The sequence below is a fragment of the Fukomys damarensis genome, unplaced genomic scaffold (genome assembly GCF_012274545.1).
Source record: "Fukomys damarensis isolate Sample0158 unplaced genomic scaffold, DMR_v1.0_HiC HiC_scaffold_33, whole genome shotgun sequence".
In the NCBI taxonomy this organism is placed as follows: Eukaryota; Metazoa; Chordata; class Mammalia; order Rodentia; family Bathyergidae; genus Fukomys; species Fukomys damarensis.
Window position 1 is genome coordinate 25,599,862 of NW_022900945.1, and position 24,097 is coordinate 25,623,958.

Consider the following 24,097-nt stretch of genomic DNA (forward strand, 5'->3'; position numbering starts at 1 on the left):
AAAAAAAAAAAAAAAAAAAAAAACCTAGATTAATTTGAACACATCTTGTACTGAATTTATTAATTTATAGAATCCTTTCAGCCTTGTAAATTTGCCAGAGAGGTTTTACTATTCCAGTTTCCTGGTGAAGGTAGTTGTTGAAGAGGTTCTCTTAAAAAAGGTTTTTTTCTATAATGACTCCTCATTTTTTGCTTTTGTAGGCATATACAGGTTGAGAAATCAGGAAGTCATCAGTTACTTCTAATTTTAGGGTTTTGGAAATTTTGGAGAATTGAGAAAAATCTTACTTTTATATATGAGCTGAATACTAGTCTTAAAAGGCAGAGAAATTGTTTTGAATATATCACATAAATACCACTTTTAATATAAAATGGAGAGTTGGCATATTTGATCTGCCTTTTCTGGATTTCTTGTTTTATTTTAACCAATGTTATCCCATTCTTGGTATTTTTGGTCTTATTGTGGGGAAGCAGCAACTTTTATTTTAAATATTTATATCATCTAAGTGTGGGAAAAGCCAAAATTAGTTTCTAGGTTCCATCTCTTCAGGATGGTGCCTCAGGAAAAGCTGGTCACAACTGTTTAGCTTACCTAAGTACTCATCTTGGGCTTGTCATTAAAAGAACAGCTGTCATGTTTCCCACTATGAACTACCTTTGGGAAAATTATCCATAGATGAGAACTTGGTACTCCATCCCCTAGCTGTAAAGTAAAGAGAGATGGAGAAGGAATAGTTTTCCCAGGCAGAACTGTGTCAGTTTCCCTGGACTATTAGAGTCACCTAGCCTCTGCTTCTTGCTAAGATAAATGTAGGGATATAAAGAAATGACCTCCTCCTGGAAATGTGGCTATCTTTGGGCAGTTCCGACAAATTTTTCCTTTTACTTATATTTTCTGTATTAAGACAGCCAAGCAAGGAGTGAAACTGTCTCTGGGAAAACATTTCCCATTTCACACACACTACCTCAGAACCAATCTCCTCTGATTTCTTGAGTTTTATTAATTTAAACCCAAGAGTTTTATTTATATTTGATATTCCCAGTGGCAATAACCAAGTTTAAACAAGCACCCAAAGGAGCTTTGTGAGAAATATGAGCCTACTGAGAAAAAAGGAATTTTCCCCCCCGAAAGGCTTTCCAGGAGTGTAACTTGCAAGGACTCTGGGAAGCATTCTCTCTAGAAATGAAAATATTTCTGAAACTTTCTTCAGGAACCACTATACTGTTCCCCATATAGCTGTACTAATTTATGTTCCCACCAACAGTATATAAGAGTTTCTTATTCAGTACATCTTTGGTGGGTTTTGTCAATTGTTTTTTTTTAGTAGCCATTCTAACTGGCATAAAATGGTATGTTATTGTAGTTTTAATTTGCATTTTCCTAATAGCTATTGACATTGAGCATTCTTTTTTTTTCCCCATTTGTAGTACTTCTTTGGCAGGGGAACAGGGTCTTGCTTAGTTGCCCAGGCTTGTCCTTGAACTTTCAGCTATCTGCCTCTGTTTACTGAGTAGCTGGGATTACAAATGGACCACCAGGTCCAGCGTGTATTTCTTTTGAGAAGTGTCTATTCAGACCATTCAACTATTTTTTAATTGAATTACTTGGCTTTTTAAATTTTTCTGAGGTATTTATATATTCTGAATGTCGACCCCCTATCAAAATCACTGGTGAGTTTTTCTTCCTATTTTATAGGTTGCCTTCTCACTTTTGATTTATTTGCTATGCGAAAGCTTTTTAGTTTGATATAATCTCATTTGTCATTTTTGCTTTTGTTTCGTATGCTTTTTAGGGTCCTATCCAGAAAAGCATTCTGTGTACCAGTGTCTTGAATTGTTTCCCTGTTTTCTTCAAGTAGATTCAGAATTTCAAATGGTCTTTGACCTATTTTTAGTTGATTTTTTTTTAACTGAGTAAGAGGTAAGGGTCAAGTTTCAGTCTCTACATGTGGAGATCCACTTTTCCCAGCATCATTTATTGGAAAGACTGCCCTTCTCCGGTGTTTATTGTTGGCATTTTTATTGAGGATCAGTTAGCTCTCTTTTCTATTCCATTTATGTATGTGTTTTTATGCTTATACCATACTTACTATGGCTCTGTAGTATCCCTTCAGATCAGGTAGTATGATGCTTCCAGCTTTGTTCTTTTTGCTCGATTGCTTTCACTATTCAGGGTCTTTTGTTTTTCCATTATTGCCTACTTCTAGTTCTGTGAAAAATATCATTGATATTTTCATGGGGGATTGCATTGGGTGCTGCAGGCATTTTAACTATATTCCTCTGATCTGTGAACAGATTGGGGCCTTTCATCAGTGTTTTGTAATTTTCATTGTAGAGATCTTTCACTTCCTTGGTTGAGTTTATGCTTAGGTTTTTGGTTGTTTTACTTTAGATTTTTCTCAGCAAATTGATTGATTTTTTTAAAGCTACTAATTTGTATATATTGATTTGTATCTTGCTACTTTACTGAATTCATTTACCAGTTTCTAATAGTCTTTTGGTGGAATCATTAGGTCTTTCTTTATATAAGATTACCTCATATGCAAACAGGATAATTTAACTTCTTCCCTTCCTATTTTTATTTCTTTCCCTTGCCTAATTGCTCTAAAATTTTTGCTTGTATAATAAATGTAAGAGTGGTGAGACTCCCTTGTTTCTTTACTGATCTTAGAGGAAATGCTTTCAGTATAGTGTTTGCTGTGGGTTTGTCATACATAGCTTTTATTATGTTGAGGTACAATCCTTCGTGAGGTGCCTCATTTATTTAGGGCTTTTATCATGAAGAGTGAAGGGGAATTTTTTTTTTAACTATGTATCCCTAGGTGGCCTCAACTGGCTGTGATCCTCCTACCTCAGCTTTCTGAGTGCTGGGATTATAGGCATGTGTCACCACAGCTGGCTTGTTGAATTTTATGAAATGCTTTTTCTATTTTTTTTTTTTTTCAGGACTGATTACTGAACCCAGAGCCCTTCACATTGAGCTACATCCCACCTCTGTGAAGCTACATCCCACCTCTGTGTGGTGTGTGTGTGTGTGTGTGTGTGTGTGTGTGTGTCTTACTAGGGAATGAACCCAGGACCTTAGCACTAAGCTACAACCCTAGCCCCTCCCCCCATGCACACACCTTTTATTTTTTTAAGGAAGAATCTCCCTAAGTTGCTGAGGTTGGACTTAGACTTGTGATCTTCCTATTTCTGCCTCCCAAAGTGCTAGGGTTTGGGGTCTGCACCACCACAACCAGCTTTTCTACATCTTGAGATGATTGTGTGATTTTTTTATCTTTCATTCTATTGAATATATCGTTTACTGATTTGTATACATTGACCCATCCCTGCATCCCTGTGATGAAGTCAACTCTATTGTAGGGAATGATCTTTTTAATGTGCTGCTGAATTAATTTCCTAATACTTTATTAAAAATGTTTGTAACTATGCATCAGAGACATTGGTCTATAATTTCCTTTTTTATTGTGTCCTTGTCTGGTTTTGGTTACAGGGTAATAATGGTCTCATACAGTGAGTTTTAGTTTGACAAGATCTGGCATTAAAAGTCTGGTAGAATTCAACAATGAAGTCATCAAATCCTGGGATTTTCTTTGTTGGAAGACTTTGTTACTGATTCAGTCTCCTTACTTGCTATTGGCCTGTTCAGGTTTTTTATATTCTCATGGTTCAGTTTTGGTAGGTCATATGTATCCAGAATTTTGTTCATTTCTTCTAGGTTTTCCAATTTGTTATCATCGTTTTTCTGATTTTCTTTTGAATTTTAGTAGTATCACTTGATTGTTTGTTTGTTTGTTGGCACCAGGCATTGGGACCTTGTGCTTTTGAGGCAGGTGGTGGAACCACTAAGCTAAATCTCCGGCCCCTAGTAGTATCACTTGAAATGTCTCCTTTTTTACTTCTAGTTTTATTGATTTGGAACTTCTTTTTTTCTTGGCTAGTTTAGCTAAAGTTGTCAATTTCGTTTATCTTTTTTCATTTTTTGCTTTTTTTGCCTCTTATTTCCTTTTTGTTGTTTTTTGGGTGTTTTGGTGACAAGGTCTTGCTTTGTATCTCAGGCTGGCCTTGAATTCACTGCAGTCCTCTGCTTCAGTCCCACAAGTACTGGGATTACAGGTATTGGCCACCATTCCTGGCTCTGTTTCATTTCTGCTCTGCTAATGATTTTAGGTTTGCTTTGTCTTTGCTTTTCTAAGTCCTTGATGTGCATTGTTTCATTGTTTATTTGAAATCTTCCTCTTTTAATATAGGTACTCATGGCTATAAACTTCCCTCTTACTGCTGCATACTACACATTTTAGAATGTTGTTTCAATTTTCATTTGTTTCAAGCAATTTTTAATTTCCCATCTGACTTCCTCAGTGATCAAGCTGTTTGTTCAAGAGAGTTTCATTCAATCTGGACTTGTAATCTCAGCAGTGTGGCAGGCAGAGGCAGAAGCATCACAGGTTTAAGCCCAGCCTGGCCTGATGAAAAAAACAAAATGAGATGAGGGAGGAGGTGAGGGGATGGGGAGGAGAGGAAGAAAAAGGATCAGTACAAAGGCTTTGGGTTCTATCCCTAGTACCATGCTCATACCCAAAGTGTTTTGTTCAAAAATTCTTATAGTTTCTGAAATTTCTTTTGTTGACTTCATCTTATTCTATGGTAATCAGAAAAGATACGATTTTAGTTTTTTAAATTTGTTATGACTTATTTGGATCCTAGTATATTTGGATCCATCTGCTGATGAAAAGAATGTGTATTTTGCAGCTCTTGAAATGTTCTGTTGGAATATTCTATAAAAGGTTTATAAGTATGGTTTAACACTGGTATTGCTTTTTTTGGGGGGATGGGGTCTGGATGATCTGCCCATTGATGAAAATGGAGTGTTGCAATTCCCCACTATTACTGTTCTGAAACTTCTTTCTCTTTGATGGTAATAGTGTTTATTTTATAAAATAGGCTACTTCAACATTAGACACATTTAGATTTACAGTCATTATATCTACTTGTTGATTCCTTGATCATTATTAAGTGACCATCTTTGTTTAGTCTTACAGTTTTTGTCTTAAAGCCTGTTTGTCAGATGTAAGTATAGCTAATCTTGCTTTAGGTTTCCATTTGCTTGGACTACCATTTTCTCTGTGTGTTTACTGATGAGCTTCTTGTAGGTAACATGTTGTTAGGCATTTTTAAATCCATTCAGCCATTCTGTATCTTATAATTGAAGGATTTTGTCCATTTACATTCAGTGTTATTCTTGATAGGTAAGGATGTATTGCTGTCATTTTGTTAACTTTTAGTTTTGAATATTCTCTATCTTTATGATTTAATGGTTTATTGTATTGATAATGTTTGATTCTTTTCTGTGTGTTATTCTAATAGGATTTATACTTTCACATTCTTTCATGGTAGTAGTTATCTCTCACTTACAGACGTAAGATTTCATTAAGAATCTTTCATAGGACTCATCTGGTACTCATGAATTCCCTCAGTTTTTGCTAGTCTTGGAAAGTCTTTATTTCTCCTTCATTTCTAAAGGGTAGCCTTACTGAATATAGTAATCTTGGTTGGCAGTTATTTTCTTTCAAGACTTGGAATATGTCATTCCACTCCCTCAAGGCCTATAGCATTTCTGCTGAGAAGCCTGCTATTAGTCTAATGGGTATTACACTTTTGATGTTACATGTCCCATGTGTTGAAGGCTAGGTCTCCAGCTCGTGGTGCTAATGAATGGGAGATAGTGAAAACTTCAGAAGCTAGAGCTAAATGAAAGGAAATTAGATCACTGGGGATATTTTGTTGAAGAGGGTATTGAGACCATGACTCATTCCTGTGTCTCTGCTTTGTGGCCACCAAGAGGTTAAGACTCATCCACCATGCACTCCCACCCTGACACGCTGTGCCTCCACATACCCACAGGGCCACATGACCATGGACTGAAACTGTGTGCCAAAATAAACATTTTACAGTGGACCCTTGACTTAAGAACTCAATTTTGTTCTCAAGGCTGGCTGTAGTGCAACTTGGTCAATAGCTCAAGCTCCTCTACACAACCTTCAAAGTCTCTCTCCTGTATATAGGCAGATCTCAGTGTCCTTTGACATTGGCCCAGGATTTCTTAACCCCACACAGGAAAGGATGTTGTAATGTTCCTTCCAGAGCTCTTTAAGGGTTAATCTATATCTGAGACCATCTGGAAGCACTAGTGGGCATTTGGGTCATAACTCAAGGTTATGGTCATAATTGAAGTTGTTCTTATGTCAGGCTTGTTGTAACTCGAGGGTCCACTGTACCAACTTGATTACCTCAGGTATTTTGTGTCAATAATGAAAAGCTAACACAATGAGATAACACTTCAACATGACTTGATTTTTCTCTTGCAGATTGTAAACTTTGTCTTGGACAGTTTATAATATACAAAGGTGAATATCTTTTTTTGAAAACATCTGGCTGGGGTCCTACAAGTCTCAAGTACCTGAATGTCCTAATCTTTCCCAAGATTAGAAGATTATTTCATTTAACAGAATTTCTGTACCCTTTTTTCCCCTTGCCTTCAGATATTCTGAAAATACAGATATCTCTTCATTTAATAGTGTCTCATAGGTCTTGAATACTCTTCTTCCTTCTTTTCCATTTTTTGTAGTTTGTTTTTTGGATTTTTTTTTTTAATTTGTTTATGGTGGTGGTTGCATTCATCATCTGACTGGGATATTTTTTTAAAATATAACTTGCTGGGGACTTAGCTCAGTGGTTCCGCTGCCTGCCTCACAAGTGTAAGGATCCGAATTCAATCCCCGGTACCAAAACTAAATAAATAAATAACTTCAGACATCCTTCCACTGGTTCATTTGTCAGGTGTATTTTGTATTTGACTTTTTGAACTCTTCATTTCCAAGACTTTTTATTCTTTTTCATAATCTCTTTTGCAGAATTTCTCATTTACATCCTGCATTATACTTCTAATTTCATTCACCTGTTTATCTATTGGATTTTACTGGCCTATTTTATAATCGTTTTTTAAATTCTTTGTCAGGCATTTCATCTGTTTATATTTCTTTGGAATCTGTTGTTAGTCCTTTTGGAGTCATTCTAGTACCTTGTTTTCTTCGTATTTCTTGTGCTCCTACATTGAGATGTGCCCATTTAGTGGATCAGACAGTTATACCACTTTTATGGAGAAATCTTATTAATAAGTAGCTTCCTCCTGGTGATGTGTCTTAGGATGATGTTTGTTATACATTGCCAGCTTTTATTGTATCTGCACACCATAATATAGTCTCCTTAAAACGTGCTGGTTGTGATTAAGCATAGTGCATACCATGACAGTCAGAGACCCGAAGAATGGAGACAAGCAGTTCATGCAGGTATGTGGATGTGAGGTGCTCACTGTGTGGCTAGTCCTACTATAGGTGTGGTGGCCCCTATCAGCAGTGGGTATATCTTCAGGCACAGTTGGTGCTAGGTCTATAACTAGCAAGGGCCTCTAGCAATGGCACCATGCAGTGTGAAAGGCCTGGCGTAATTGTTCTCTAACTATTCAATGGTACAGCCCCAGATGCCGCACAGGGAGAGGCAGTGGCAGGAGCTGCAACACCCCCTCTGTGGTACTCACTCCTGACAGTGCATAGTCAGACAAGGCAGGAGCAGGACAGCGGCAGGAACTGTTGCATAGGAGGGGTGTCAGTGGGAAATGATGGTATTCGCTTTTCCCTTCTGTTGTAACAATTCCCACCTGGGAGTGGGCCAGTCTTAGTTAATTTCTTATTTCTGGGGCAAAATACCCAATACCCTCGAGTTAAAAGAGGAAAGATTTATTTTAGCTCACCGTGGTAGAAGTCTCAGTCCATATTTGGCTAGTTCCTAAGCAGAGGAGAAATAGTTCATGGTGGGGCAGGCAAGAAGCAGCAAGTCTTCCTTTCCCTTTTTATTCTACTCAGGCTGCATGCCCATTAGTTGGTGCTATGCACACCCAGAGTGGGCCTTATTATCCATACTCTAAACTATACTAAGCCAGTTGGTGGATTAATCCACTTATCACACATGCATGATCCAGCCACCTCACAAAAGCCCCACCTATGAACATGAGGTTTTGGACATCTAGATATAAGCCATAACAGGGCCATGGACAGAGCTGGGCAGAGTTCTTCTGGAGAGGTGGGCCCTTGTAGGCACATAGCAGCAGGAAACAATGTTCCCTCCCTTTCCTACTCTTGTAGCACACACCTGAGTACTGCCCAGGACAGAGGGACAGACAGAGCCAAGTAATTGCCTGCCTTCAGTCCTGGCACTGGCATGAATCCAGGGGCAGCTGACCCCACCCTTGGTTTAGAGACCATGCACCCTAATCTTATTCACAAAGATGATACCCTCCAGTCTCCATTCTCCTCCATGTCAAAACACCTGTTACTTACCCAGCAGAAATAAGATCACAATCTGAACCCTCCCCAATCAAGTTGGGTTTACAAGGCATCTATCCTCCTAGCCAGTGCAGTGGAATGTCTGTGGAGTGCCAGAGATGGTTATGCAGGCTGTTCTGATCCCTAGCATAGTCTAAACTCAGCCTACTTCTCAAAATGGCCCCTGGCTGTAGCATACTGGGGGAATCTCTGGGAGATGATATGACATCCTTTTCCAAAGCAAGGCTGCTGTGCAGATTTCAGATTACTTATCTAAGCTACTAGGCTGGGAGATTGTAAAGTTCCCAATAGCCAGGATTTGCCAGCGTCCACAATGATATAATTCCCTGAGACTCTTGCACCCTTACCCCTGCAAAGAGAAGATTCCCTCCCTACTGGTTGTGGGTGTAGGGTGATAGATCAGGATATTTTATTTCTCTCACTGTGTTATTGTCCCAGGTCTCCAAATCTTTTAAGATTCCATTCTCTCTCTTGCTGATTTCCAGTCTTTTCCAAGGTTACTCACCTTAAAATGTAACTACATTCTTGTTATTTTGGTTCTTTGTGAAGAAGGAGGGTGATGACCTCTAGGCATCTATCTGTCTGTGTTCACAGTCCTGAATCTCCTAGATTGCTTACTATTTTAAAATCTTGCTTATCACATTTTAATGAAAATCACTTTAAAGATTCCATTATATGCAGTTAGTTCAGTCTTCAGGGTTATTTACCAGAAACAGTGAAAAAAAGCATACAATTCCTTACAAAGTTGTATTAAATATCTTGTGAGACATAATTTATTCAGTGTTTTTAAAAGAACAGTGTTACGGTTGCAAAAAGTAATGTGTCTAGTATCTTTTTCTGGAAATACAAATACTCTCTATGAATTGTTGAAAACAGGACTCAGCTCCTCTCCATAACCTCCTTTCTTTAAATAGAAATTCATTTTCTTTTCTAAACAGAATTTTAGTAGGCGTTTCTGACGTAATAAAAAACATCTTAATAAATTCAGACATCCTACTCGACAATATTTGCTCCTTTTCCTGAAACTTTGCTACCATTTTTAGTAAAGCTTTTCTCTGGGAATTTTGTTAAATCAGAGACCTCAATCCTCCCTGCCATATTGAAGATGAGTCCCTTCACTCTTCTCATTTAGTATTTTTGGTTGTTTCAGACTGACCCCAGTTCTTGGCATTCAGAAGCATTCTCTGAAAAATGTGTTATTTGCACAGTTTATAGCCACCCTGCTTGAAGAATTACACTTAAAGAATGAAGACCTTGAAAGTTTAACCATCATATTTAGAATTAGCTGTTAACCAGAGTGGTAAGTTGGATTATATTTTACTTTAGATTTTTCTCATTTCTTACCAATGTAGATTCTTCTTTTCATATTAGAAATCGAGGGAGTTAGTTTTGGTTCTGGAGATCAAATGTGGGGCCTTATGCATCTACGACTGAGAAACACCCCCAGCCCTTTGTGGAAATTTTCAAAGCCAAGTGCTGTACGGACTTCAGGATGCCCTCAGCTTGCTGAGAAAGGCGTACTATCCCTTTGTTCTTAGCTACCTCGGTCACTTCTAGCTACAGCACTTTCCTTTATCCCATCCTTGTTGCTACTCTCCCTTTGTAGACTATAGCAGTTAGTTACACTTCTTGCATCCAGAAAACCCCTCACTGTTTACTAAAGCCCGGGCCATCCCACATGTCCCAGTGATGTAAACTACTTCCTGGGAAGAAGTGTCAGCCACTGCAGTGACTCCTTGTGAACGTCTTCGTCCTGCTGCTCTGATGAAGTCACCCACTACCCAGGTAGTACCTTAGTCGTCTTATAGGCAGATGAGCATGTTGAATATACCTGTCTGGCTTCATTGAATCTATGTACCTACCTACATACCTTCCTTCCTTCTTTTCTTGTTTAGACAGGGTCTCACTTTGTAGTTCAGGCTGGCCATGAACTCACAGCAAGCCTCCTGCATCAGCCTCCCGCCTCAGCCTCCCTCTGTGTACCACCACACCCAGCACTTCCTTGAATCTTAGTTCTGCTCCTGGCGTCTCTCTCCATGTCTCAAGTCCTTGCTTCTTCCAGAACTGTCCATCAGAATGTCTCCTAACTCTCCATCTCTTCCCTCCTTATTCACATCTCCAGTGCTTCAGTTTTATGTTACAGTTGAAGGACTTCATCTTGAACTACAAGTGAGTCCAGAGATCTCCCCTAATAACCTTGCCATGTGGATTTTTGTACAGCACACCTCGTGACATGGCACATATCTTCCCTCACAGTGAGTGAGAAAGCATACCCAGATGGAAGCCAGTCTTTGTAACAATTGTCAGAAGTGACCACCATCACTTTGCTATATTTTTTTAGAAACTAATCACTAGGTCCAGCCCACACTCATGAGAGGGTTGTCCAAAGACATGAATACCAGGAAGCACCAATCATTGCGGGGGCCATGTTAGAAGCTATACCAGAGGTGTCAAAATTGTTTGGTAGTTCTAGTTTTATATATAATATACCATACGATCCTGGTGAAGGTCTTGAACTTCAGACTAATCAAGGATATCCCTGAACCAATCTTTGTGGCCATGGGAATGCGTCTAATCTTTTGGTTTGCCCAAGCCATAATGATTTGTCTTTGACTGCATGTAAAATGTATAGTTAATGTATGTAACAAAACTTCCTTAAGTATATTTTTATTATTTTAGCTCATGGGACTCAGATTAGACATGCCAACACGAGCTAACCCACTCTGGTAAGGAATGGGGAGAGAAATGGAATTTTCTAGTGGACCTTGGTCAGTCAAGGCCTATCCCTGGAACTGAACATGAAGCTGCGATTCCTCTATCCAGACTGTTGTGACATAATAGGAAAGAAATGGAATATGTATTAGGAAGACAACACAGTGTCTACAGTAGCTGGTAAAATAAGTGTCTTACTTAAACTGTCCTTTTTCGCTTCACAGATATATTTAAGGAAGAGAGAATAGAAGATGAACTACTCACCATGTCTGGAATTCTAGCCATAGCCATGATCTAGTGGTGACTGATAATTAGTTTTGTTCCAAGAAAGAGCTTTACCTTCTCAAGTTTCATTCCCTATCTCCCAGTGCCTAACTGCAGAGGATAACTTCCCCAGACAGAGGAAAGCCATTAGCCCAGCAAAAATAACCCAAGTCCTTGCATCCTTGGCTACCAGACATAGTACTTTTATTTGAAAAAAACTGAAGTCATAAATTGAAATTGGAATCAATATTAAAGAAAATATAATAACCTAATTTCTCTGAATGATACCAGTTATCAAAGCAGTTGACAAAAAAATAAATAAAACGTTACCATTTGGCCTTCCAATATAAACTCTAAAGAACAGTAAATAATTAGGTCAATAAATGCAATCTACGATGAAATCCTTTACAAAAGTCTAGATTTCTTTAAAGAAACTAACTCTACTCTAGATCCTAAGCAAGATGATTAACCTTACAGGTCCAAAATGAGAATCCCAGGATGTTCTACAATCAGGCGTTTTAAAGGGGGAAACATTTTAGTGTTTTTCAAAACAGACAAATCTCTAGAATTTAGATTGCTGCCTCCACAGCAGTCAACGGGAGATCTCAGACAGTTTCAGGAACTTTAGACATTGAAGAAAACGACAGATCCTAATAATACCCAACAGTGTAAAGAAGACAGAAGGTAGACCTGAATTGTTTTTAGCTTTGTGACCAAGTCATCCAAATGGTTTGTTGTTTTTTTCAACAAACCCAGTGAAAAGAACCCAGGGCTTTGTGCAAGCTATGCAAGCACCCTCCCCTGAACTACATCCCCAGCTCAAGTCACTTGAAATTTATTGACTTCATTTCAGTTGTCTATAAAATAAGGAAGTCGGCCATACTGTCTCTATTGAAAAGGACTGAATGCTACTACCCTATTGTTAGTTTGAGACATATTTGATTTTTTTTTTAACCTAATCTAACTAGATGACATAACCATTAAAAAAAAAATCAGTGTGCTAGAACCAATAAAGTTCAGCACGGCCACAGATTACAATATCAGTATACAAAAAACAACTGTGTTTTTGTGTATCAACAATGGAAAAAGGAAAAAATTCCATTCACAACAGCATCAAAAAACAAGAACTTAGGAATAAGTTTAACAAAAGACTTGAATAGTGAAATTTATAAACATTTAGAGAAATTTTAAAAGGTATAGATGTAAAAGGCATTCTGTGTTAATGAATTGGAACATCTGACGTTGTTAAACCAGCAGTTCTTCTACTATGATATTTCAGAACATACAATTTGTACTGATCAAATCAGGGTAATTAACATATCCATCTCTTGGTCATTTCGTTGTGCTTACAGCCTTCAAGTTCTTCTCTATTTATAAAATACAGATTATTATGAACTACAGTCACCCCGCTGCACTGTAGAACAGCAGAATTACTTCTGTCTCGGTACCTATTCCCTTTCTCTGTACTCCCTCCCTTATATCTTTCCCAGTCTCTAGTAATTACTACTACATTGTCAGATTAACTTTTTTAAAACATCCAGAAATAAGAGACCATGTTCTACTTGTCTTTCTGTGTCTGACTTATCTCACATAATATCCTCCATTTCCATCCATTTTGCTGCTAATGCTAATGATCTGTTGTGTATATACAGCATATTTTCTTTTTTGGGGGGGTGCCCGGGATCGAACTTGGGCCCTTGCGCTTGTGAGGCAGGCGCTGGAACCACTGAGCTAAATCCCCACTACAGCATATTTTCTTTTTTTGTTTTTGTTTTTGTTTTGTTTTGGTACCTGGGATTGAACTCAGGCCGTTGTGCTTATGAGGCAGGTGCTGGAACCACTGGCTAAATCCATGGTCCCTAACAGCCTATTTTCTTTATCCGCTCATCCATTGGGCATCATAGATTGAATATTAGCTGTTGTGAATAATACAGCAGTAAACATGGATATACAGTTACCTCTTGATACTCTGATTTCATTGGCTTTGGATATATACCCAGGGATGGGATACCTAGATCATACTGTTGATCTGGTTTTTTTTTTCTCATTGAGTTTATTGGTACATTTTAGGTATACAGTACAGTTAAATTCATTGGGATCTTGTACCTTTACATGATAGGTCTTGATTCTCATTTTTTCCCCTTGTCTCTGCCCTCCCTTCATCCCTCCTCACCTCCCCATTCACAAACACTTCATTTCCATTTTTTCATTTTTTCATATTTTTTTCTTTTCCCTTATTACCTTTCCCCTACCCTTCCCACTTTCCCTACACCTTTAGTCCTTTTCTTCCTATTTCATATTGTCAGTTATCTCATTAGGATCTTATGTATCATTATGTTGATCTGTTTTTAAGAAACCTCCAAATTCTCCATGTGGCCAAGGCCTCCACCACGAGGCAAGTGCTCCACCACTGAGCTACAGGGCTACACCCCAGCCCACCCCATGCTGTTTTTTTTCTTAATAGGGTTTCCCTAAGTAGTTCAGACTGGCCTTGAATTCACTGTGTAGCCCAAGCTGGCCTCAAACTTGCAGCAATCTTCCTGCCTCCCAAAACCTGGGTTTATAGGTGTGCATCACCACACCTGGCTGCCAGCCCTTTATTTTTTGTCTCTGTGCTTCTAGCCATTCTGAGATAAGATCTCTGTGATTTTGATTTGTATTTTTTGACAGCAAATTATATTTTTAAAAAGTTTTCAAAGAGGTGGAAATGTTTACTGTGATTTAATCATCATATACTGTATACATGGATTGAATTACCAATATCATACCTTATAAATTTTTATAATTAAAGGAGTACATAAGCTAATGAAAAAAGCATGCAGTTACTGGTTTGGAAAAAAGTCATAGCATGCTTATTTGAAACAGTGACAAGCTGATCCTGTAATTTATATGGAAATGCAAAGAATCCAAACCAGCTAAAACAGTTCTGGAAATTAACACCTCCTGATTTCTAAACTTATTATACAGTCGGGCTGGGGATTTAGCTCAGTGGTTCTGCTGCCTGCCTCACAAGCCTAAGGTCCTGAGTTTGATCCCCAGTACCAAAAAGAACTTACAATAATCAATAGTATGTGTTAATGGAAAGAGAGGGGTATAGATTGGTGAAACAGGAGAACATACAGGAATAAATCATATTCGTGGTCAAGTGATTTTAAACAAAGGTTCCAAGACAATTCAGTTCACTGAGAAAAAAATGATCTTTTCAAAAAAAATAATAATACTAGGACATTTGGTAGTAGATGCTAAGCAAAGCAAAAAGATTAAGTCCCTTACCGTGGTATATAAAATTAAACAAAATGGATCAGAAACCTGAACATAAAAGCTAAAACTAAAATGTTTATAAGAAACAGAAAACTTTAGATGACCTTCATTTGGGAAAAGAGTTCTTAAGATAGCAAAAGCACAATCCATAAGATGGATTAAAATACAAAAATTTTATGCTTCAGAAATCACCATTAAGAAATTTAATTGACAAACCACTGACTGGGAGAAAAATTTTCTAAATCATGTATCTGATACAGGATTTGTATGCAGAATATATGAATAGTTCTTAAAACTCAAAGCAAATAATTTTTAAATAGACAAAATTCAAATAGACATTTCAACAAAGATACATGAGCAGCTTAGCATATGAAAATGTGTACGTCACTATTAGGAAATGGAAATCAAAACCAAAATTAGTATGTCATGTTCACTAGAATGACTGTGGTATTATAAAAAAGCTACATGTTCATTTAAAAATTTAAACAAGGTTGCCATACTATCCCCCAGTTGTACTCAGTGTGCCAGCTGCAGAGAAATGAAGATGTGTTCAGACAAAGAATTTTATGTAAATGTTTATAGCAATATTATATTTGTCAAAAAATAAAGTTGGAAACAATCTGACCATCAACTAACAGGTAAATAGATTTTTTTAAATGACATCCATATCGTAGAGTACTGGTACACGCTACAGATGAACCTCAAAAACATTTTGAGAGGTGAAATAAGCCTGAGGACTAGGCCACATAAGGTATGATTCTATTTGTATGAAAGTCCAAAAGAAATCTCTAAAGCAGCTATCTGGTTGCATGGGCTTACAATGAAAGCAGGGATTGTCTGCAGAAAGGTACAAGGGGTCTCAGGGCTGACAAAAATGTTATAAAAGTTGTGTCTTTTGCATAACTTTGTAAGCTTTAAAGATATCTGTGCACATAAAATGGGTGAAATATATATTATGTGTGTGTGTGTGTGTATATATATATATATTTCAAGTAAAGAACTGCTCAAACAAAAGGATAGGAACATGACAAAGGGACGTAGACAACCCACAAGAGTTCCAAGTGGCTAGTGCTGAACTGTCAACAGCAACCAAAACAAAAAAATACTATTGGATTATAATCTGAAATGAAGACCAGGCGTGGTGGCGCACACCTGTAATCCCAGGACTCAGGAGGCTGAGGCAGGAGGATCACTGTGAGTTCGAGACCAGCCTGGGCTACATAGTTCCAGGTCAGTCTCAACTGCATAGTGTGACCCTGTCTCAAAAAATCAAAAAGAAAAAGAAAAATTACTAGCATTATTTAAAGATGTTCGGAAAAGATTTTAGAGCTGGGGCTACAGCTCACTGGTAAAGCATATGTCTAGCATGCCAAAGGTCCTAGGTTTAATATCTTGCTCCAAAACAAAAATAGAGATTTTCAAGAAGGTTAAGAAACAGGTTGCCTCAAAAAAAAAAAAAATACAAAATATATATGTATAAAACATACATGAGACTGTGTTGATAAAAAGTACTGAATAAGTGAAAAAACCTCTTCCTTATCCAAATAATATATGTAGACCCACACTAACCAGAGAGGGGTCCATATTGTGTTACTCTGGGTTATAATAATGTAAAAAACTCCTGGGTGTAGCTCTGTGGTACTTTCATACCATGTATGAGGCCCTGGGTTTTATCCCAGCACTACAAAAAGGAAAATATCCAGAACCTTTGATGTCCTGGAGAAGGAGGATATCCCTAAATTCCTTGCAGCAGGAACTCAGATGGCGCCCACTTCTATTTCCAAAAGGTAAAATATATCTACATGTTTGCTGGTGCTAAGGAAGTCACTATTGCTGGATATTTCATTAGCCAGATCCAGGCAGCCATCTGGGAACCCTATCTTGTGCAAGTAACCAGTCCCAAGGCTGATGACAGCTTCTCAGAGGGGTCTTACGTTAACATGCCTGCCACTACTATAACATATTCTCGGTGTCATGCAGACACTGCTATCCATGTGACAAGGGACACTCAGTCTGATGTGATAGTCCAGGAAGTTCTGTGCAGTCTACTGAACACCCATGGGCAGTCCTGCCTGATCTCTGCTTATGAGGAGATTGTGAAGAGTTCAATCCCCAGTTAAAAGAAAAAAAAAAAAGGAATTTCAGGCGAAATGGAACACACGAGCTCCTGAGTTTATTGCTGTTCATCCTAAGGTGCAGGCTGTGCAGGAATCCTGTGCTGATCTAGCAGGTCTTGGCTGAAGATAAGCACTCAGCCTGACACTGAACACTGGGCTGCAGCTCCCCCCAGTACAGGCCACTGCATGGGTAGTTACAACCACAGAGTGATTTTGAGCTGTTTTTCTACAAGCTCTTAAACTAAAAACAAATAACAGAACACATGAAAACTTAAATGCAGTGTGCTGCCCTGCACTGGATTGGAACAGAAAGAAGATAGTAATGAAAGTACTGGTTAAATCCAAATAAGCTTTGTGGTCAACAGTAACGAACCAATGGAGCTTCTTAATTTTGACAAATGTAGCCTTACAAATGCAAAATATTAATGAGGAAAAAAGTGGCTGAGAGGTACACAAAAACAACTACATTTGCAATGTTCTGTAATTCCAATAGAAAGTTTAAGAGAGGAAGGAAGGAAGGCCATATATGGTGGTGCATTCCTGTAATCCCAGCACTTAGGAGGCTGAGGCAGGAAAATTGTTGTGAGTTTGAGGCCAGCCTGAACTACATAGTTCAAGGCCACCTTAATTATAAGGTGAGACCCTGTATAAAATTTTTAATTTTAAAATTAAATAAAACTGGCTGGATGCAGGAGATCCAAAGACTGCTCTCAAAATCAGCCTGTCAGTGGGATGGTGTCACAACTAGGATAAATGCCAAATACATAATCCTGGTTTGCCTGGAACAGTTCTAATTTATACCTGTTATCCAGCAACATTCTTAACTAAAATCACCCCCCTTTATTTGTAAAACCATTCTGGTTTGGATACTGACCACCTAAAAGGCACCAGTTTTGCTCTTGTGCTCAGAGATGGGAGGGCACTTCTGTGAAGGAACAGTAGGATGGATTCGGTGTTATAAGGTGGGGCTGAAAGGATGTGGAAGAGTACGGCCCTGGCCAAAGCACCCTCCAGAGGAAAGACCCAGAGACGAGACAAGGTATCCGTGTGAGTTTCTCAAGGCAGAAGTCTGAATTTGGAGAAAATTCAGAGAACGGGCAACCATGAGTAAGAAGACAAGGTTAACTAGGGATGAGAGCCAACCAAAACAGAAGTCTTTGGGTAGTAATATATTTTCAAGGACACATGAGTGAGAGACTGAAACTATCATTGAAAAATACTGAAAGTTAATTTTCATGATCCTGAGTCCCCACCTCTCATATTCTCTTCCTAACTTCTCCTGTGCTTTTTCTAGAACCTTGATACACACTGAGCTCCATTCACCCAGCCTAACTCAGGGATGCTGCCCTTTGCTGTCTTCTCAGCCTTGGCGAGAGAGGAACACCTAGGGTCCCGCCCGGTCTGAGGCTCAGTCCTGTGTACTGCTGACTCAGAGCCCCGCCGCACTCACTGTCTCCGGATCCCCATGCTCACATCTCGTGTGACGATCTTCACTGTTGAAGTATGTGACATCCTACAATAAAACATTACTTCTAGGTTTTCTTGGGAACACCCAAGTTTCACAGTATGGAAAGAAATGTTTAGAAAAAATCCTGTTCTTCCATAGAAACAATCTGAATTCTAAGTAACTTTTACTGTGAAAAGTAAACAGTGTGACTGAGTTTCACTTCCATTTAAATACATACACGATTATATTCAGAGAAAAATGCCTTTATTTAAAAAACTTTGATCTTTGAATATTTCTATTTCCATGAGTTTCTTAAATCTTAAAAACCCTAGTAGACTGAATCTCAGTGAAGTTTTTATAAGATATTAGCATCGTGTGCTTAAAAATCATTTCCATGACTAGCTGCTCTTCACACTCCTTAGAGAACAGGATCTACTTCTCTGTAAAGATTTGCCTACAGCCAAAGAAGATGATAACATTTTAAATCTTGAAAATCTTTATAGCCTGACACTGTGTAAGTCCTGGTAGAAGAAGAGGCTAAGGATACCTAGAAGCCTACCTCTGCTGGACCTAGGGAAGGTGAGGGGATCAGGTAATTTAACTGAGATGTAGCCAGAGAGGCCTGGGTCTGCTTGGGACTGACTCCTGGAAGTTTGCTCTCTGGCCTGAGAGGCACAAGCCAGAGTGTGCACACGCTCACCCGGAGAACAATTTATGGGGCAGCTACTGCTGAGGACTGCAGAAATGGCCCAATGAAATGTGTTACCCCATGAAGCTGCTTTTCCAAACTAAACTAACAAAATACACACAGGTAATCTCAGCCATCCAGCTTTCTATAAATCTTCAAGCCTTTGCTTGCCTTTCCCTTAGGAAAAATATATGTTTTGGAAAGCTGATTACCAGTGAAGAAATGAGGTGGTGGAATGGGATCAAAAATACCTTTGGACACAAGCTCTTCTCTCTCAGTGAGATGGCCTTGCCTCTGGGCCTATGGAGAAAAGCCCACTTCAAGGTATCAGTCTTCATTTTGCTTCCCAGCACCTCTGCAGTCACAACCAAAGCAAAGGAAAATATTGCATGACTTCAGAATAAAGCCAGCCACCTTGCAACATCTTCAGGAAATTCTGTACTCCCTTAGGGCTTGCAAAACTCCCCATGTCTTACAGATCAAAAGCAAGTTCTCAGTCATCTCACTCTAGTTTGCATAATTAAAGAAAGTGGAAACTGGTTTTCTGAGTGAACCTTGATCCAAGCTCACAGGGCCTCTGACAGGAATAAAATAGCAAAGTGTTGCAGCAGTGAACGGTTTCATTATTTAGATTAGCAGGAAAGCCAGGGCCCTGGATGCCCATCCGATCTCTATTTACTAGGACCATGCAACTCAGAGTGTGCAGCATCAGGTTCTGTACTGTTTTAAAGCTGACATACAGACAACTTTGTACTAGTTCATGTCATAATGTATAAGACTTTCCAGAGAAACGGTTAGCTAATATCTTCTGTAACAGCTTTATCTTCACATTTGATATGCAAAAATATAACCTGTGGTGTTAACGTGCTCACTTCCATGTCCTTAACCCTTGTTTTCACACTGTCCCATTAATACGTTATCCATCTGTGTACAAAGAAACTTTTATATAAAAAGAACTTTCTTACCCCATACTAATAAGGATCAACCAAAGCAGCTCTAACCTTTTCAGTACATCAAATAAGATTTCAGAGCATCCAGATAAGTTTTCCTTCGGATAAAGAATCTTGCTAGTAAGAAAAGAATTGGAAAATCACTGAGCTTAGTCTAAACCCCTCACTCAAAAAATTTACAAACGTAATCTGGATGTGGTGGTGCTCACCTGTAATCTCAGCACTCAGGAAGCTGAGGCAGAAGGATCACTGCAAGTTGAAGGCCAATCTAGGCTACATAGTGATTTTGAGGCCAGCCTGAACTACATAGCAAGACCCTGTCTCAAAACAAAATATGTACAAACTTAAGACATGGAGACATTTACCAGAGACAAGGTCAGCCAGTTTTAGCAGACCAGTTGCTACAGCCTAGTTCTCAAACTCCTTGTCCATGGTCAACCCTGCTCAAAAAGGAAACATCACAGTGGAGAGACAAACCTATAGGATGAAATACCTGAAGACTACACATCTATGTCCAAAATATATAAGGAACTCCAAAAACTCAGTAGCAAAAAAGGAAAAAAAAATTAAATGGGCAATAGAATTAAATAGACATTTCTCAAAAGACATACAAAAAGCCAACAGATATATGAAAAAGTGCTCATCATCATTATCTTCAGGGAAACACAAATCAAAACCATGAGATGTCCCTCATCCCAGTAAGAACGGCTATTACCAAAAAGCCAAAAGATAACAAGTATAGATAAGGATGTAGAGAAGGGGGAAACTGTGTATACTGTTAGTGAGAATATAAATTAGAACATATATTATTGAGAACAGTATGGAAGTTCCTCAAAAAATTAAAAATAGAACTATTATATGATCCTTCAATCCCACTACTGGTATATATCCATAATATATTCATATTAGCCAAGAAATGGAAATAACTAAAAGTGTCCATTAACTGATAAATGGATAAAGAAAATATGTTATATATAAAATGAAATACTAGTTAGCCATAAAAAGGAACAAAATTGTTGTGGGACAACATGGATAGAAGTAAAGATCATATGGTACGTGAAATAAGCACAGGAAAACAAATACTACATGATCTCACTCATGTGACATATTAAAAAGTTTATGTCATAAAAGTTGAGACTAGAATGGCAGTTACCAGAGGCTGCGGGAGGGCAGGAGGAAGGGAAAAGTTGGCCAATAGGTTATTAACTTACAGTGAGATAGTATTCTCTTGCACAGTAGGGAAGCTGTAGATCAGTTTCATTCTGTATATCTTAAAAAGCTAGATGAAAGGATTTTTAATGTTTTCACCAAGAAGAAATGATGTGTTTGAGGAGGTATTTTTAACCTGATTTAAACATTGTACAATAGGTACACGTATTGAAATGTTACATGTTACCCCATTCATATGTACGTTCTTCTGTTTTTATGTATCACCTTAAGTAAAAACAAAAGAACCCATGGGGGCGGCACACAGCACAGCTCAAAACAGGACTCTCAATCAAAGCCTACCTGGGATTAGGGTCACCACCCGTCGGGGTGAGCTAAACTGAGATCGCCTCCTCCTTCACTCTGCTGCCCAGGGAATGCTGAGCTCGTGGCGGGCTGCCAGTTTGGGTCAGAACACACTTTGGTTTTTAAGGCTTGGGTTTTTTGGTGTTTGGAGCCTCTGAGCTTGGTTATAGGTTGAGAGACCATAGAGCCACTGAGTAGCCCTTAGGTTTTAAGAGTTTGGAAAAACAACTGTTACTTGAGGAGTTTCTCAGAGAAAGCCTTAGGGCAGAGAAGAAATATTTACCAAGTGGGAGAGGAAGGAAGACTCTTCTGTAAGGATCAGTTCAATAAAACCAGCAAACATACCTATCACAACTTTGTCCTGGGATTAAAGCCTTGAGTTTTCTGTGGAAAGTACCACACACCCATGTTGGCATTAGAAGCAAAGATGTCTACAGAATAAAGGTTCTGGCCATTTTTAGAAAAACTGAATACTTTTTCTACTATTTATTAGTTCTAGTAGGGTTTTTTTTTTTTTGGTAGAATCCTTGGAATTTTCTATATATATAATCATGTCATCAGCAAATAAAGATTACTGTACTACTTCTTTGCCAATCTCTGGATCTTGTCTTACTGCCCTGGCTAGGACCTCCAGAACACTACTGAACCTTAAGGGGGTTGGGGGGCAGTCCCTCTTCCACTCTTAAAGGGAAAGCATTCAGCTTTACACCATTAAACATGTCAAGGGTAAGTTTTTATTGAGAACTTTTACCAGGTTGAACAAATTTCCTGGTATTTAGAGTTTGCTAAGAGATTTTTGACTTTTTCAGTCATAAAAGGTCATAAAGCAATTTTGCCTGAGACTATAATGCATCTATACAAATGATCTTTTTTTTTTTTTTGGTCATTTCTGTTGTTATAATTTACACTTATTGGTACTCAAAAGCTAAATTAACCTTGCATCCTAGGATAAGTGCCACTGGATCATATGCATTTTCATTTTGTCTTATTAGTATATTTTGTCAGTAGTTAAATGCTTTGCCTGTGTCATAGTGATAATGGTTTGTAACTCCTCATAATGCTTTTGTCTGATTTTGAAATTAAAGTAATACTGAGGGCCAGGGATTTAGCCCAGTGGCGCCACATCTGCCTTGCAAGCACAAGGCCCTGAGTTCTATCCCAGGTACCAAAAAAATTAAAATTTTTTAAAAAAGAAATACTGGCCTCAAAAGCTGAGTTAGAAAGTATATTGTTCAGTGCTAGTTTCTAAAAGTTCTGTATGGAACGTCAATATTTGAGAGAGCTCATGAATCATTCTGTCCAGGATTATTGAGAATTTTCTTTGTAAGAAGACTTCTGATTATGAATTTAATTATTTTCATTTAAAATTATTACAAACAAAAATTTTTAAATGAAAATAATTATTCCAAACCAGTGAGAGGAATAAACTTGTTTTCAACAGTTCACCAAAGTACCTGTGATCGGCTCAGGGAGGACTGGCTAGAGCCATAAATCAGGGTTCAACTCCAGTTGTTTTCCTTACTTGCTTTCAACAGCATCTTTTAATAAAAGAATTGTGCCCCGAGTTTTCTGTGCTCTCAAGCTTTCAAGCACTGTAACAGGGATATGATTTGCACATGGCATATGATCAAAATACAGTGACTGTCCAACCATTTCAAAATTATTACAGTAAAGGACACTGCTGTAAAAGACATATTGCCATTAATCCCCCTCGCTTTAAACACACTGATCCCATCATTCTTGCTACTTTCTGAAACAGTTTGAAAGTCTTCTTACATGATTCTCTTCAGTTCTTACAGCTTCCTCGGTGTCAACTCAAAACATTTTCCTTTCATGGTCACTCTGACTCTGGGAAGAGCACAAGCCACACGTGAGGTCTGGTAGATAGGGAGGGTGACACTGCAGTGTCTTTACAAGCCTACCTTTCTGTTGGGTAGCGCTCAACAGCCCAGACATTTACTATCCTCATTAAACCTCAGGAAGATACTCACTGAAGAAGGCTTCCAGAACTGCTTCAGAAAATGGCAAAAAGATGGATTAGTGTGTTTGAAGCAAGTGGCAGTGTTTTGAGGACTAATGGTGATATGTCTTACACTAATCATTTTAAATCGTAATTTTCAGTCATCTTTCATATTTTTGCTCCAAGAAGTATGTTGAATGATATCCCGTAACTTTGGGCTCTACTTTTCCTAATATAATCAGTCTCCTATGCATAGTTTGGGAAACATCAGTTGACATACCAGACAAGCAACCATACTTTGAAAATTGTGTCAAACTTTGATAGCTTTGTAGCACTACAGCACAAAGTGTCACAAGAAGCAATGCCCTTTGGGGCCATTCACATATCAATAAAGTCTAATTTTGAGATATCCAGCACTGTATTTCCCATTTGAACTTTTTTAAGCTACTGCGCTAAATCAACACTCTTGCAGAGTATCTTGTCCTACCTCATACAGATTCTTGGTGTGTACTCAACTAAAATCCTACTAAATATTTACATTTATGATATTCTCTACTATACTACTACTGATATTATAATCATCATTAATTCTAGTGTTCAATGACTAGTGTCATGAGATTTAACAGAATAGTAAAAAAAAATGTATTTTTAGTAGAGATGCCTCAAAAAAACTAAAAACAGACATACCATTTGTTCCAACTATACTACTCTATTATATTCGTAGAATTAAAGACAGCATATACATGCATTCACATGTTTATAGTAGAGTAATTCACAATTGC

General features: G+C 38.2%; 1 protein-coding gene across 3 annotated transcripts in view; it reads left to right on the plus strand.

Moving 5' to 3' along the window:
• Positions 1-18,126, plus strand: part of Rpap2 (RNA polymerase II associated protein 2) — a 91,808-nt gene extending 73,682 nt beyond the window's left edge. The window contains exons 12-13 of one of the 3 annotated variants that reach the window (XM_010644920.2): positions 9,555-9,704; positions 18,053-18,126. In XM_010644920.2, coding sequence (XP_010643222.1) covers positions 9,555-9,696 — 142 coding nt within the window. In that variant the 3' untranslated portion in view covers positions 9,697-9,704; positions 18,053-18,126. Of the gene's footprint in view, positions 1-9,554; positions 9,705-11,340; positions 13,077-18,052 lie in introns of those variants that run through there. The other 2 variants (XM_010644918.2, XM_010644921.2) reach the window with 2 other exon arrangements.
• The last annotated feature ends 5,971 nt before the right edge of the window (positions 18,127-24,097 follow it).